Genomic DNA, 15,376 nt, shown 5'->3' with positions numbered 1-15,376 from the left:
TTTATTTAGTAAAATACCAGGGACTGTCATTAGGCGAATTCGCTCTGCGATCGGCGTATTTTTCGTAAACGTCTGGTTTCTTCCGGCTCGTTGTTCGAACCGCGGCCGGATGAAAAATTGAACAGTCGGATCGGCGAAATTAACCAGCGCTAATTTTCTCATTCCAGTCAGCCCACAGCGACCGCAGATAGAGTACGCGGATCGTCTAATTCTGCCCGGCAGCAACGTGACAGCTCGAGCAGGTGAGATCGCTACGCTCACTTGCAGAGCGCGGTATGGGAATCCTTCGCCTCTAATTAAATGGTTCGTAATCGCTGCACCGTTGGTTCCGTACTACTTAACCGTTTCGCCGGCGACCCCTCTCGTCGCGACCTTTTTCTCCATCCCCCTTTCGGACCCGCACCCCCAGAGAAATTGGGGCCGTCGATCGATACCATCGAATCGAGCGAAGCCAATCTTTGCCGTCCCCTCGATACGATTTTCGAGGTCTTTGTCGCTTCAGGACCGACTGAAATAAAGCAGAACAAAACCATTAACACCGCTCCGTGCCAAACCAATTTTTCGGCTACTTACCACGTCGCTCTAAAACCGCCTGGGTCGTTTGAAGCTTATTAGTCATATAAGTTCAATGACGAGTCAGCCTTGTGATGAAGATTTCAGACAGACCGTAATAAATATGAATTGTTAATCCTCTCTTTTGAAACAAAATCCCATTGGAGTTTGAACGTCGACAATTTTCAAGAATCGGGAAAGTTTTCGAATACTTTTTGAATCCACTGTATATTAGGTTGGCAAGAAAGTAATTTCGGTATTTTTAGGTGACATAAAATCCAATTTTTTTATCGAAGCAATGAATTTTAATCAATAAAATATTTTCCATTTTGTTCTATGATCTTTTGCCATGTTTCTGGTAGCTTCATAATTCCGCGCTCATAAAACTTCTGATCCTTTTCGGTGAAAAACTGATCCAAGTGCGATTTCAGACCATCATCATTAGTGAAAGTTTTACCATTCAAAGAGTTTTGTAAACTTCGGAATAAATGATAATCTGGTGGTGGAAATGTCAGGGCTATATGGTGGATGTGACATCACTTCCCAACCAAGCTCCAATAACTTTTCACATGTTACCAAAGATGTGTGTGGCCTAGCGTTATCATGGTGTAACACGATTCCTTTGGGATTTGACAATTCTGGCCGCTTTTCTTTGATTGCTATGTCCAGTTTTGATAGTTGTCGATAATAAACATCTGAATTGATGGTTTGGTTCCTTGGGAGCAGCTCAACATACACAATACCTTTGTAATCCCACCAAATTGACAACATGATCTTCTTTTGGTGCAATTCAGCTTTCGGTCTGGTTTGGGCTGATTCATCACGTTTGGACCATGATCGTTTTCGAGTTGTGTTATTGCAAACAACCCATTTCTCATCACCAGCGATGATTCGCTTCAGAAAAGGGTCGATTTCATTTCGTTTGAGATGCATATCGCATATGTTGATGCGTTGCGTTAAGTGAATTTCTTTCAATTCGTGTGGAACCCAAATATCGAGCTTCTTAACGATTCCGAGACTTTTTAAACGATATTCTATAGTTGTATGCGAGACATTTAACCTGTCTGCAATCTCTCGGACAGTTATATCACGATCCGATTCAATAATGGCTTTCATTTGGTCATCATTAACTTCAGATGGTCGACCAGAACGTTGGTCGTCCTTAAGTGAGAAATTTCCAGAACGGATTTTTTTAAACCAATTCTGGCACGTGCGTTCTGTTAACCCTTTGCACTCGACGCTATTTTCATTCTAAAACGAAATTTTTCTTCCGTCTTAGAATATTTTCATTTTATTCGTACGAAACTGATCCGATTTCCACATATAATATTTAAATGTTTAGTAATCTGTTGAATACAAATTTTTTAATGTAACAAATACATTGTAATATTTTCTGTACTTTCTTTGAAATAATGCCAAAACAGTTTCTAGTGGTGCTTCAGAGTCACCAGTCGAGTGCAAAGGGTTAAGCAATCCACACCATAAACTTCACATGTATCTTTGTGAGCCTCGGCAGCTTTTTTACCTCTACGGAAATAAAAAAGCAATATGTGCCTATAATGTTCGTTTTTGCACTCCATGTTCAAATTGACACAGAACTAACAATTTTAATCAAAATTACGTGTAATTTGCTTCAAAAGTAACCTAAAAGATGCCGTTACGAAATATCAGAAGAAAAACAAATGCAACGTTAACAGAAATCGATCAAACAAAACATAAAGCCATCTATTAGTGAAAACCGAAATTACTTTCTTTCCAACCTAATACAAAAACAAAAATAATAAAACATAAAGCATATTTAACCATGTTTCGCTATGGACAAAAATGACATCAGAGAGTCCAGCAAATGATCGGGTCTCAAAAACCACCAAAATGGCTCGCCTATGAGCAAGTTGGGTCCTGCAATGATAGTAACCGAGTACTGTGCAAGTCGCAAAGCCAGTGCCAGGTGGTGGGGGGAACGAGTGACAACTAACTCCGCAAGAATCGCGAACACTAAGCGAACACACTGTTGTATCCTGGCACAGGTTTGCTTGCTTACCGTGTAGCGTCGGTCTACCTCGCACAGCTGATGGAATTAGAGCAAGGGTCGAAGGGGGTTTATGCCAACCAGCGAAACTCTCTGGTTCTCTCTGGTCGTCTCTTTCTCCCGCTCTCTGTTTGCATATCTTTCGACCGTTTCATTGACGAAACGCTGACCCAGCGGAAGGCTTTCAGCCACCAGCATCGATACTCGGTTGCGTAGCAAGTTAATCCGCGCCGGTTGCGGAAAAGTAAATGTTTCGTACTCGAAATGAGCACTTGATTAAGTGGGCGGAGCGCCCGGCACCCAACCAGAACGGCCGAGAAAACGTTCCTCGCCTCAAAGAGTCCGCCTTTTAGCCATCAGCTGTGCGCTATAGGTGGGTCGAGGGAGGGGGACAACCCCCTTCCCCCCACGGTTTTCAAGGGAAAACGTTTCAATGCGTTCTAGATTGCGTGGTTCCCCCTGCCAACCCCCTCTTCCCCTCTCGTCTTCGAGGAACGTCTTTCTCGGGGATTCATTCGATTAGCTCGCGTCAGTCCCGAGTTGATTTCGTTTCACGGACTTCGGACGACTTAATTCCAGCCCAACCGTGTCTTTCGCGCCTCCCTGGGAAGGGTTTCTCGATAATCGAACGATTACCGGCTGTAATTACTTGGTAGGTCTCGTCGAAGCGGTGTAGCACCGCTGGCGGTCCGCAATTTCTATTTCTGACGCGAAAAAACCGTTCACGTTTAGCACTTGCGGGTACTGTGCAGAATCACAAAAAATTGGTCTGTCGGTGGGCCCCGAACTATGATGATTAGGATCTTTCCGTAAAATAAAAATGTATCCAACGGTGATCTCTGAAACGGTGCATGTCAAAACAATTAATTATCGGATAACGAGGCATTGAAATAAGATCTTATGCAAGCGACGCTGAAATCAATTACAATTATTTCGGTTTGACAATTAGACCCTTCAGACCGTGTTGAACCAAACAAATATTTACTTGCACCACTTCGTATTCGGTTGGCTCTGTTTGAAATCTTCGTGATGAGTCTGACACTTTAATATCAGTCGGCGGGTTAACCTGTCATTTCGGTTGAGGGTTACGAAACCGAATGCGCTTAGCTTATCGAGTGAATCGAACGGCGAGTAATGCGTCGACTGGATCGCGCAGGGAAAGATGGATTTTTTAAGTGAAATTTCCCGGCGTTGGCCGCGTCGACGCGGTCGGGAACCGGTGGCCGGCTTTATGAATCGTAACTGGGGATTTAACGAACGGCGAAAAGGAGCGAGCGGGGTAGAAAACAGCACTCCGGCCTCTTCCACCGGTTCCGAGCTATTATTTCGCCGGGGCACCGATATCTCTGACCCCGTATCTTTCGCGAATGCACGCGCATATTCGCATAACCCACGCCCCCTCGTACCAGGCTCTCGCTGGCAGCTCGAACGAGGTTCGTTTCTCCCTGCGCGAACATCCTCGGCCCCGTAATGCACCGTTGCGGATCTTGCACCGATGGTATAGAGAGAGCAACTACCCCTCTCTCTCTCTCTCTCTCTCTCCCCCTCTCTCTCTCTATCTGTTTCTCTCTCCGACTGCCCATGAATAATCATGATCCATTCCGGCCTGGGTATCCAGACGAAGTTAAGGGGCTGCACGGTTTGCTTGCACCCCCGGGGGGAGGGAGCGCAGAAATAACAGAAAGCTCGGCGACGGAACGAAACGGTGGAATAACGGCTCGACGGAGGATGATAAGCTACGCGAGAGAACGTTAATTAATTTATAGGCGAATGCAAAACGAGACCGACCCCGGGAAACTTGGAAGTTCGCGGCGCGTGCCGCAGGAACCCGCGAATACCGATGGAAAACGAGTCTCTACCCGCGCGTCTTCGGGTACCATCTTCCCCTGGGAATTTACTTAATTGACATTGCATGACACCTGGAGACACGTTAACCGGCTGCGATCGGTGACAGACTGTTTCCGGGACGTTGACTGTTTGAGTGGTTCGAGGACACTTCGCGAAACGGGATTGTGTTAGTCCTGTGCACGTTGTTATACGTTGTAAGGATTCCTGAGAGACGAATGGTAAATAGCTGAATCGTAAATAGGCTGGAGGACGCGAGAATTCGATAAGCAGGCGCGCTCCGGGCTGTGTACAACGGTGGGCGTGGTTTACATTGTGGAGTAGGGGTCTCCGCTTCACGGGGAAAAAGAAAGTCTGGCCCCAGGGGGCAGTGGGGGGCAAACAGCGCTCGCTGGCCCCGCCCAGGCCACGTCGTGTAGACGGAGGGGGCGGTTCTACGAGAACGTATCGGCGTTTGGTAACAGAAGTTACGGGTCTGAGAAGCTTTCGGACAAGATCGTGGCCCGAAATCCTGCTCTTGGCGGCACTCGAGCTAGAAAATCGTAATTCCCTCGCGACTGGGACCACATCCCCGCGGAGCAGCGAAATCTCCGCTTTAGAACTCGAGACACTTCGGGATTCCCGAGTGGAGAGGCAAACCCTCGGGGCGATTACCCGCTTCAATCTTTGGTTTCGCTCGCGAAGACGGAGCGAGGAAGGAAAACATGGGGACGGAGATGGAACTGGGACGATGGAGAGTACAGAGAGAGAGAGAGAGAGAGAGAGAGAGTAGACAGAGTAGACGGAGTGAGAGAGGGAAACAGTGGTATCGAGGGGGTTGGTAATAGTTTAGTGAGAGGGGTGAAAGGGGGGACGGAGTATAGCAAGTCGAAGAAAAAGGTCTAGGGTAGAGGATGAGAGCGACGACGAGGGGTCGTCGGTGTCCGTGGGATTTCACTCCGCGCAGAGTTGTTACAGAACGGCCATTGGAAATGCAAATTTTCGGGGGAAATGCGCGCAGGTACGTGGGCGAGACCGAAGTGAGGACTCTCAGGCCCCAGGTAAACTCGACGGAGATAGATAATCCCCGCACTTGGGCCACGTACAGCGTCTGCGAGATTATGGCGGAGCGGTCGCGCTACGGCCAGCCGATTAGGTGTGTCGCCATTCATCCGGCGTACGCCAACCCGACCATGTCCTCCAACACCGAAGTGAGGTTCGACGTGCGATGTAAGTACACAATCTTTTCACAACCTTCTCAATTCCAGCATTTCAGATCATCGATTTGTGTCTTTGATTATGGGTAGCCATCGTGCGTGGAAATGGCCAAATAGAAACTCGAATGTAATTAAATTAATTTTATTTGTTTACAGTTTAACAGTACTATAAGCATGTTTTTCGTTCGGTGGCTCCAATAATTTAATCTGGAAATTACATTATATAATTCGAAGCAATTTTCACGTCGCCATATTCATTTGCCCTTCAATACATTGCTGGAAACTTAAGCGTGGTGCGAGTAATACTTGCATGCAATTTCAATGAATGAATTATTTATTCGCGATGCTCAAACTTCAATACAAAAGCGTAACGTCGCCATCGAGGAGACATTCGTTCTTAAGAAGTTAAACTAGGGATTCCAAAGCGAATTTACATTTTCGTAATCAAGAGTTGCGAAATTGAGCACAAATATAGGTAACATCGAATTTCCTGTATTAAACTTCGGGAAACGGAAATTTCTGACTGCTGTACAATTGGCGGTGCTTAGGCGCGTTTAGGTAGACGCTCACTTGTCTACATACTTAACTTAACCCTTAGCACTCGAGTGGTGACTCTGAAGCACCACTAGAAATTGTTGTGGCATTATTTCAAGGAAATTACAAAAATTATTACAAAATATTTGTTACATTACAAAATTTGTATTCAATGGATTACTAAACATTTAAATATATGTGGAAATCGAATCGGTTTTGTATGAATAGAATGAAAATATTCTAATACGGAAGAAAAATTTAGTTTTAGGATGAAAATAGCGCCGAGTGCAAAGGGTTAAATGATCGAATAGTATTACTGAATCAAACAGCACTTGGGCGCCGTAGTCCAAGAGTTAACAGTCTCAGTATGATGAAGGTAACATAAAAAATAAAATTCTAAATACAAAGTTCCTAACCTATCCTAAATAAACCTATGATAAATTTCATAGATAATAAATAACTGCATATCTGTATGCAAAATAAAAATTGTTTGCACTAGTTGCAAGACGTAGGAACCAAATAGAAATTTATTTCTTTTTTCAATAGGTTCATTAAGTCGTAAGAAATGAGTTGATATTCTTAAATTTTTTTAATCCTTCCACTGCTTGAAATCACACCGACCCATTTCTGCTATAAATGCATAAAATCCGCAGTAATAAGCAAATTTTAATAATAGTCAATAAGCATACTATCACCATAAAAATAAATTTCTAAATCCAGACAAATAATTTCCCCACCTAAAGTGTAGATAACATGCTGTAACAAAGGGTACAAAATTAGTTTGATTGTCTTCAAATATTAGCAAACATATTAACACTAAACCAAACACGGTCAAATGACCGGTTTTATATTTCGCACTTACTAAAATTCTAAAAATTCATTTATGGAAAATAATCGAATAAATTTCCTTGTCCAAGCATCTATTATATTGCAAATTACAGACAGTCTGAAGAAATGTAGTGTTGATTGTGCCGGTGCGGTACCATTCGCGACCCACATAGCGAAACGACATGGAAGCTCGAGAATCGCAGTTCGTGCAGGATAATCGAGTAATCGAGCGACAGAGTGTCCACGGCCGATATCGAAAGCAAATGTTTTTCCACGGGTTTGGCATTTTAACGGGGGAACGGTCGACTGGCGGCTGGCTGAACAACGGATTAAGATCGAGCGGAATTAATTCCACGAGCTAATTTCGCGTAGACCGGTACAGACATCGATCGCGGTTCCGAAGGGCCGGGATTTAGGTTTATCGCAAAGCGTCCGTTTATTAGAGGTCTTTATCAACGATCCCCCGATACTGGTCCTGGTTTCCAAAATTAATGTTTAAGAATAACCAGCAGACGAGCGTGCCGAACGAACCATTCCACCATCGAGAACTTTCCTCCTCGCGTTTCCTCAACTCTCCTAACGAGATTCCCGATGGTGGAAACAATTTTTCCCCGGGACCAAGTAATTCCGAGATATCGGTCGGAGTTCGATCGCACGGCTGCCCGAGCGCATCGAATTTGTTTGAATTGCAACGCGCGTTGCACCGCCGCCGTGCAACCCGGGGCCGAGAGTGAGATTAAAATCGCGGTGCAACGCCGTTCGCACGAGCACAACGGCCGCGAGCCGGGAAAAAGATGCTTCCCATTTACCCACGCGACGGTCCGTTCTTTCTTCGTTCGATATCGGGAACATCTCCCGGTCCCAGACAACGTTATTTCGTCGGAGCCGATTGTCCGAACCGGAATCGCTTTCAGTAATTTATGTGACCGAACAGGTGCATTTTCCGCATGAAAATTGATGCTGAAGCGCATCGGCCGACTGACGAGTCCCGATAAAATATGATAACGATATGCTCCGAGCTGGGGGCGCGGCGGAAATCTCCGTTGTTTTGTTCACCGCTGTGCAAAGGAAATCAACGGCGAGGCAGACTTATTCTTACTCGGAACAAGAAGCGATTGATATTGTAATTTTCGACAGAGCACTGGCTGTTGTAATTTATCAGGAAGTATTCAGAATTATAATATACAAATTGTGCCCTACCGAACACGGTTTTCATTGCTTTTAGAAATGGAGGACGTCTTGTACGTTTATTATTTATGCGGATCTTTACGCTAAATAAAAATTTCTACCCGAATTGTAACGAACTGGACTGACGTGGAAGTTTATTTTCTTTCTTAGTATGTTTAATAGGTTGAAAATAATATAACAATATTTATAAATTCTCTGTTTTTACTATTTCGTGTTATAGCTACTCACTTTTTCTATAACTTCATGAAATCCGTTTATTTGTGAACAATGCGAGCTATCTTAATCTTGCGTTTACTTTGACACATTTGATCATTGTCAAAGAACGAACTTGTACGAATATAGAATATATTGTTATGCAGGGTACAATGGAATATATAGGACGAATTTAAATGTTTATTTATGAACGAGAAAATGTTATTAGGCATGTATGCACAAGAGTTAAATTTCATTGAAATCATATCAGTGCAGTATCAGTAAACGTTATAAATATATAAACGTCGGCAGTTATTAGTGATTTATTGATACGTAAATTCCCATGTCACTTAATGTGTGTATGCGTGTTCCATTAATTATTTTGTATAAATAATAAAGAGAAAAGAGATGGAACTTCGTATTCAAGGAACGGAGGATTGGAAATCTTAAAATTTTAGTATAAATAGAAAAACATGAAATTCATTCGCACACGATTTCAGACAGTGAAACATTTTTCTTGAAAACATTATGGGATTAATAAAAAATCTATCAGCAGCATTTTATTGTGCCTATCTTACCACCGTATTTTATTATTCTGTATTTTATATTATTTTCAATAAAATGGTGGTGCTAAAGATATTTTACTGGGGATCGTTTGAAGAAAACCTATCATTTTCAGCTGAATGAGTTTTAAAGGGTGTAAAATACTGTCGTAAAGGGGCAGTCCAGCCGCGATTGTTCCAAAGATCTATGATACAAGTTGTGCTACAAAACTTTTTATCTAAATTAGTGAAATTTGCTTCCGGGACTGTAAATTGTTATTCCGGCTAAAAGTTTCGACTTCGTCCCACTTCCAAGGGGGTGCAACCCTTTAAAAACGTACAAAACGAATGTTTTCCCCAAGGCGTCAGATTTGGAACGTGATTTCGCCGTTGTAGACTCGGTGTGTACCAGAACTTTTTATTTGAACTAGTAAAATTTGCTTCCTGGACTATAAATTATTATTTCAGCTATAACTTTACAGTTTGCCATGCCCCCCCCCCCCCCCCCGGTGTAACCCTTTAAAAACATAACAAGAAATTTCTTCAATCCATCAAGTAACATATGGTTTAACCAGCGTGGGTGAATTGTGTGCCAAAACATTTTATCTAAACTTGTTTCGCCCTGTACCATTTCCAAGGGATGGAACCCCTTGTGAACGTACAAGACGAACATATTTTCCGTGTACGCGCCGGTGTAGAGCTGTTAGCAAGGGAAGAACGAGACGCGCAACAAATAAATCGGTGTTAACGACAGCGGGACAGGAAAGCTGCGTGTGCAGCGAGAGCTGACCTCAACCCCCGGGGGCGGCCGAAACTACCCCCACCGTGCGGCAATTTAACTCTGTACACACGCTGCTAACCGCGAGCCCTCATCAATCTCCCTCAAAACGGCGCGGCCTGACATCCTGCTTTCCGACCTTATCGACAATTCGAGCTCCGCTGCATCGTTCGACAATTTTGAATCGGTTTTTGCGAAACACCGTTGCCCGCGAGCTACAGTGACTAATGGCCCGCGAATCCGCTCGACCGACCGAAACGCCGTCTTCCCCTGGCGTCCGCGTTCGGAAAATCCGTGAAAAACACCCGCGTCCGATGTAGAAACTCGACTTGATCGGCGCCGGAATCAACCGGAAAATATACAGGGTGATCCTCCGTCCATCCCGCAATATACGGAAAATGTACAGGGTGATCCTCCGTCCATCCCGCAATATACGGAAAATGTACAGGGTGATCCTCCGTCCATCCATCAAAATACCGCACGGGTTTCATTTTCAAAGTACTGTAAACTTCAGCGATGAGTTACGTCTCCTTTTCGAATTGTTTTCCCAAAGTTTTGCAAATAGGCATTGCAACGAGCTTTATCAGGCACGATATCGACACCGTCGGTATCGTTAAAAAATAATTTTGACATCTGTACGAATATGCAAAATTTTCGAAAGTTTTAGATTTTTCTTCGAATCAGTGTGTGAGTCATTGAGCATTATTGATACAGATTTTAGAAAAGGAAAATGTGAGATCTTTTAGTTCTCTCAGGAGGCATACCAGGTACATAAATGCTTTTGTAACTCACGATCCAGAACCTCTCCCCCCGCCCTCCCTCTCGTTGCACGCTCGATGTTGAATTGATATCGCAGAGAAGATAGATGCGATTCGACGCGGTTAACGTCATTATCGTAATCTATTTACAGAATTATTACCTTTACAATTGAACGAATTTATCGAGTGGACATCGATGATCGAGTGACGTAATTTTATCGTGTATTGTTCCCCGGCGATTCATCAAACAGACCCTAAAATAGCTTGAAGTATGGACAGTCCTGCACCCCTCTCGTTTTACCCCTTCCGATGTACGCTCGCCTTGTAATTTGACCACAATGAACAGTCCTCGTAATCGGTGGAATCGATTGGGAACGCGACAGATAGAGACGACATTTTTCTTTAGTTAACTACGTTGCTTTAGTTAACTCAATAATATTGATATCCTTGTATGATCATAGATAATTTACATTTTTAGGCATGAGAACATGCGTTGAAACTATATATTGAAAATAACGCGTTTATATTTTAATAATGTGGTTTATTTTCCGCTTTACACAAAAAAAAATGTTAAATAGAGTAGCAACACGTCGTGTCGGTTGCCTGTTCAGAGTTTAAACTGAAACATCGGTGGCATCGCAAAACGAACATCGGTGGCCTCGCAAAAACAAAAAAGCAACGAAGAGAGCACACCGATTAATGAAATCGGTGGGCGCCTTCTCATTGGCTATTGTCACGGCACAGAGTATGAAAAGCTCACATTCCAACACTATAAAATACATCACTGAACATCGTAGAAAATTTTGGCTATTGACAGAGGTTAACCCTTAAGTGCACAGGTAAACTAATGTAGGAACAGGATTTTTATAGATAGAAAGTATCTGCCCTTTATTTGTAGAAGTGTCGAAAATTACAATAATATCGCGAGAGAAGAACAAATAAACGTATCCGTATTCGTGGTCCTTTAAACATAAGCCGTAAATCGTAATCGTAATCGTTAATCCTTTATCGTAAGCCGTGAGTTGTAATCGTTCTAATCGTTAATCGCGTTCTCGTGATACTCTTGTTGATCGCGTTTTCGTGGTACTGTCGTTTTTCGCGTTTCCGTGGTTCCGACCGTATCGTCGCGTTTTTCCAAAAGACGTCCGGCATTCGACGATCGGGTGCGCGACGCTCGTTTATGACGCGAGGGCAACGACCCGGTCAGCTGATGGCCTTCACAGCTGATGCGATCATTCCCACACTAAATATTAGGAACATGAATGCATACATGAGGTCCATTGAGGACCCCACTTACCCAATTCCTTGCTAACTTTGATTACAGCAACAATTTATTTCTGTAAACGCATTAAACATAACCTAAATATTGACAGAAGCAAATAGTTGAACTCTCAGTTCACAAATGGCGCGGCTAAAAATGTTAACACAAAATCCAACACTGGGGTCCTTTGCAGACCCCACTCGTGCATTTAAGGGTTAAATCAACGTAGAACAGAAATTGCCTCGGAGCTCGCCGGTCGCGTTATGGCCGAAACAGGATGCGAGGGGTTGATCCGCGATGGCGGCGCAAGCTGCAATCGCGATGGAAGAATCCGCGGCGCGTCCATCCCGGTTATTTTATTTCATTGTGATCCAACTGAAAAGATTTCCACGGCGCCTTTGCTCCGACTTCCTTTTATAAGGGGAATCCGGAAATTGGCGAGGAGCCTGTCCGAAACAGCGGCAAACAGCGGAGGATCCATCGGGCGCCGGCTTGAAGAGTGTATCAACAGAGTGCAAGCGGTCGTTGCAGCAAAGTAAACCTGGGGTGTTGAGAACAAGAAGGCGGGGGCTGGATTTAAGATGGTGCAAGAGCGAACGGGACCTTGCGAAATCCCTGTGGGCGTTCGTATCGGCGCGTCATCGGTGTATATCTTCGCGCCCGAAGGGGAACTTTTCAATTCGCGGGGAAAAGTTCCTAGCCGGATAATCCCCCTAATCAATATAGGCGATCAACCACCCATACCGATCGCCTTCCCTCGTCCGCAATACCTGAGAATCGTATCTAGAACGCTCGCTGGGAATCGTTGCGAGGGGTAGATCCGAACGATTCTCACGTTGATGCGAAGGGTTGGAAGCGGTTAACCCTTGTTCGCCGATGATGGGGTCCATTTTGATCCAACTTTAGCAGATCCATTTAATTACTCGGATTCTGGGGGCTAATTTGAGTGGATGCTTCTGCAGGGTGTTCGATGAAGGGTCACAAGAAAGATCTTTGACGCGATTGCCGGAAATGCTTGTCTCACGATTGTTATTCTCTGTTCTTAACACTTTGCTTACCGGCAATTTTCTACCTAATTAAAACTAAAGATCAACCGTTGAAAATTTATCATTATAAATTGTTGAAAAGAGACTGCAATTTCATCCGTAATTCAACAAACTTATAGAATTATATTATATTATTATTTAAAAGAAAATTATTCAGTTTCTTTTATAACAAGTTCAGTCATTAAAAAATCTTCCTTGAAGAAAATGTTACACAGGAAAATTGTGCTGTTCGAGAAGGCAAATATGACGATATAAAAAGTGTTCCGATTGTTTTTGTCTTGAAGGTCTTGTGAATGTCATCGATGGTTTTTTCAAATAGCAACACATTTTTATCTTCGTAGTGTCGACGATAAGATGTCACGACGAATTCAGCGACGTGGTGTACTATCACCTTCAAATGACCTTGGACTCAAAAAGTGACGACAAGCAACGACAACTTCGAGAATACGCAATCACTTCGTTGAAATTAAATTAAATGTTCGTAATGAAGAGCTTGAGCAGTAGCACAACGTAATTGTTTCTATTAAAATTGATGTACAGGATTTAATTACTATGACCTTCGAATGACCTTTAGCAGAACAGGGCAATATATTCGATATTTTAAGGAACGGTGAGTTATTAAGGGTTAATTTGTGCTGCCAGAAGTGCATCGACGGCGTCTTACGAAACACCGCTCTATCAGATAAACAATAAGATTGCGGAGTTGTACAAAGGACGAGTTTGCTCCGGTAAACAGGTTAAGTTTAGCGGATCGGGGGATGCGTCTTTCGCGAGGGACAGCCGTAAACAAAGTTGTTCGAAAAGCTACATCTCTGGCAAGGGGACAGGCGGCACGGGTCGCATTTATGCACGGTGGATGCAGTTTCGGACTGTGCAGCTGACACGAGACGTCCGACGGCTATTCGTTCGACCGTGTTCCCTGGCAAAGTCGTTCTTTGAACAAACTTCAAACGTCCCTCTCTGTTCTCGCGAGCCGGATCGAACAAACGGCGAGCTCGAAAGACAGAGAGAGAGAGAGAGAGAGAGAGAGAGAGAGAGAGAGAGAGAAGGACTGGGGAAAAAAAATAAAGAGTACTAAGAAAGAGAGTGCGGGTTTCGAGGACGTAGTAATGAACGTTTTGTCGTCTTTTGTATCGCGCTACGGGAATTTCTGTTTCAACGTTTTTCCGGGGAGAATTTTTCATCGCGCGCCGACCACCCAACCGTGCGTTCTCTTTAATTAAGCCATCGCCCGCGAATTCGTTAATTAACTTTTATCCGGAGTGTCGTCCGAAACGTGCGCCTCCGCACCGAACAAAAGGAAACGCCGACATACGCACAAATATTTAAATGTGAACGCATGGAAACTGTGTATCCTGTTGTTCGATATGCTCGTCTGGATTTTCGTGTTTTCCAGAAACGGCGCAGCTTGTTTTTTCTAGCGGTTACGTGGATTTGGAAGAAAATTAGTTGTGAGGTTTAATCTTTTTAATTGACGAGGAAAATGCTTGTTTTTCGTAAAAATCAGCAATCTATTTACGACCAAACATTAAAGAAATATTACGTTTATGTGATCGGTACAAATAAGGATAATTCAACTTTGACCTCTTAAGTGACTTTCCCGCGACGGTAAGGACTCGCGTAACGCTTACAGGAAAATTTCTAATGTCTAGTAATATAATATAAAAAAAGTTATAAGTGACATTCGTATATTTTGGACGCCATCTTTTACTTTTTCAAAATACAAAGCTACTGGACCACTTTTACTGGACTTTTTGGACCACTTTGTCGATTCTCGCCAAGACTCCGTAGATTCGTGGTAAGGTAGAGTGACCACATTACCGACAAAAATAGGCGAAAAATGGTTTTACGTGCCTCAACTTTTCATCCTTATATGAGAATATTTTTTGCTGGGAAAGGGCTCATTCGAAAGAGGAAGGTTCAATCTAGCGCGCGCTGGTCATGAGCTGACGAGATTATGCAGATATTTGGTAATATAAGCGTTAGAAGTAGGCCAAAAATTGACGATGTGCATGCCGTGGAATCCAAGCATTTTTAAGCCATTGGATGAGTTTTCTGAATGAAATCGAGAGTAGCGCGCGCTAGAAAATATCTCCAGCTACAAATAGAGCTATATTTCGTCTTGATTCTCTGCGAAATGAAGCCGAATACTTGAAGCGCGTTTCTGGCGTCAGAATTCATAATATCGATAACACAGAGTAAAAAATGTGACAAGTTTAGTCACAGACTTAAGACCCGTCGGATCAAGATCAAGACGGATCTTAAGCCAGTGGCTGAAGGCTGTGAACGGAAATTATACGGCAGCTACCGACCTGCCGACTCTGTAAAAGTCACGTGACTACCCTTGGCTCTTAAGGGGTTAAAGAACTGTAAGACGTTTTCTATATAATTTGACATGGACTTCATTTCACCATTTTTAAAATTGTTTTTCCACCCTAAATGCACACGTTTCCACAATGTATTTACAAATCGGTGCCAACCGGACGAATTTTCTGTTGCTTCAGCATGTTTTTAACCGACCAGCAAATCCCCGAGTAAATCGCGGCGCAGGTCGCGGTAAGTTCTCTGTTCATTCTGGGTCTCGAACCGGATTACTGCTAAATATATTTCCACGCGCACTGCAGCGA

At 43.5% G+C, this 15,376-nt stretch overlaps 1 protein-coding gene across 1 annotated transcript in view; it reads left to right on the top strand.

Annotated features, from left to right (window-relative positions):
• The window catches only part of LOC143362430 (kin of IRRE-like protein 3), a 317,490-nt gene that overhangs the window by 266,477 nt on the left and 35,637 nt on the right, over positions 1 to 15,376 (top strand). The window contains exons 4-5 of the mRNA XM_076802599.1: positions 168 to 303; positions 5,427 to 5,635. Coding sequence (XP_076658714.1) covers positions 168 to 303; positions 5,427 to 5,635 — 345 coding nt within the window. The remainder of the gene's footprint in view (positions 1 to 167; positions 304 to 5,426; positions 5,636 to 15,376) is intronic.

Source organism: Halictus rubicundus, chromosome 17 (assembly GCF_050948215.1).
Source record: "Halictus rubicundus isolate RS-2024b chromosome 17, iyHalRubi1_principal, whole genome shotgun sequence".
Taxonomy (NCBI): domain Eukaryota; kingdom Metazoa; phylum Arthropoda; class Insecta; order Hymenoptera; family Halictidae; genus Halictus; species Halictus rubicundus.
The sequence above is the reverse complement of the archived record's forward strand: the minus strand, read 5'-3'. Positions and strand labels throughout refer to the sequence as shown.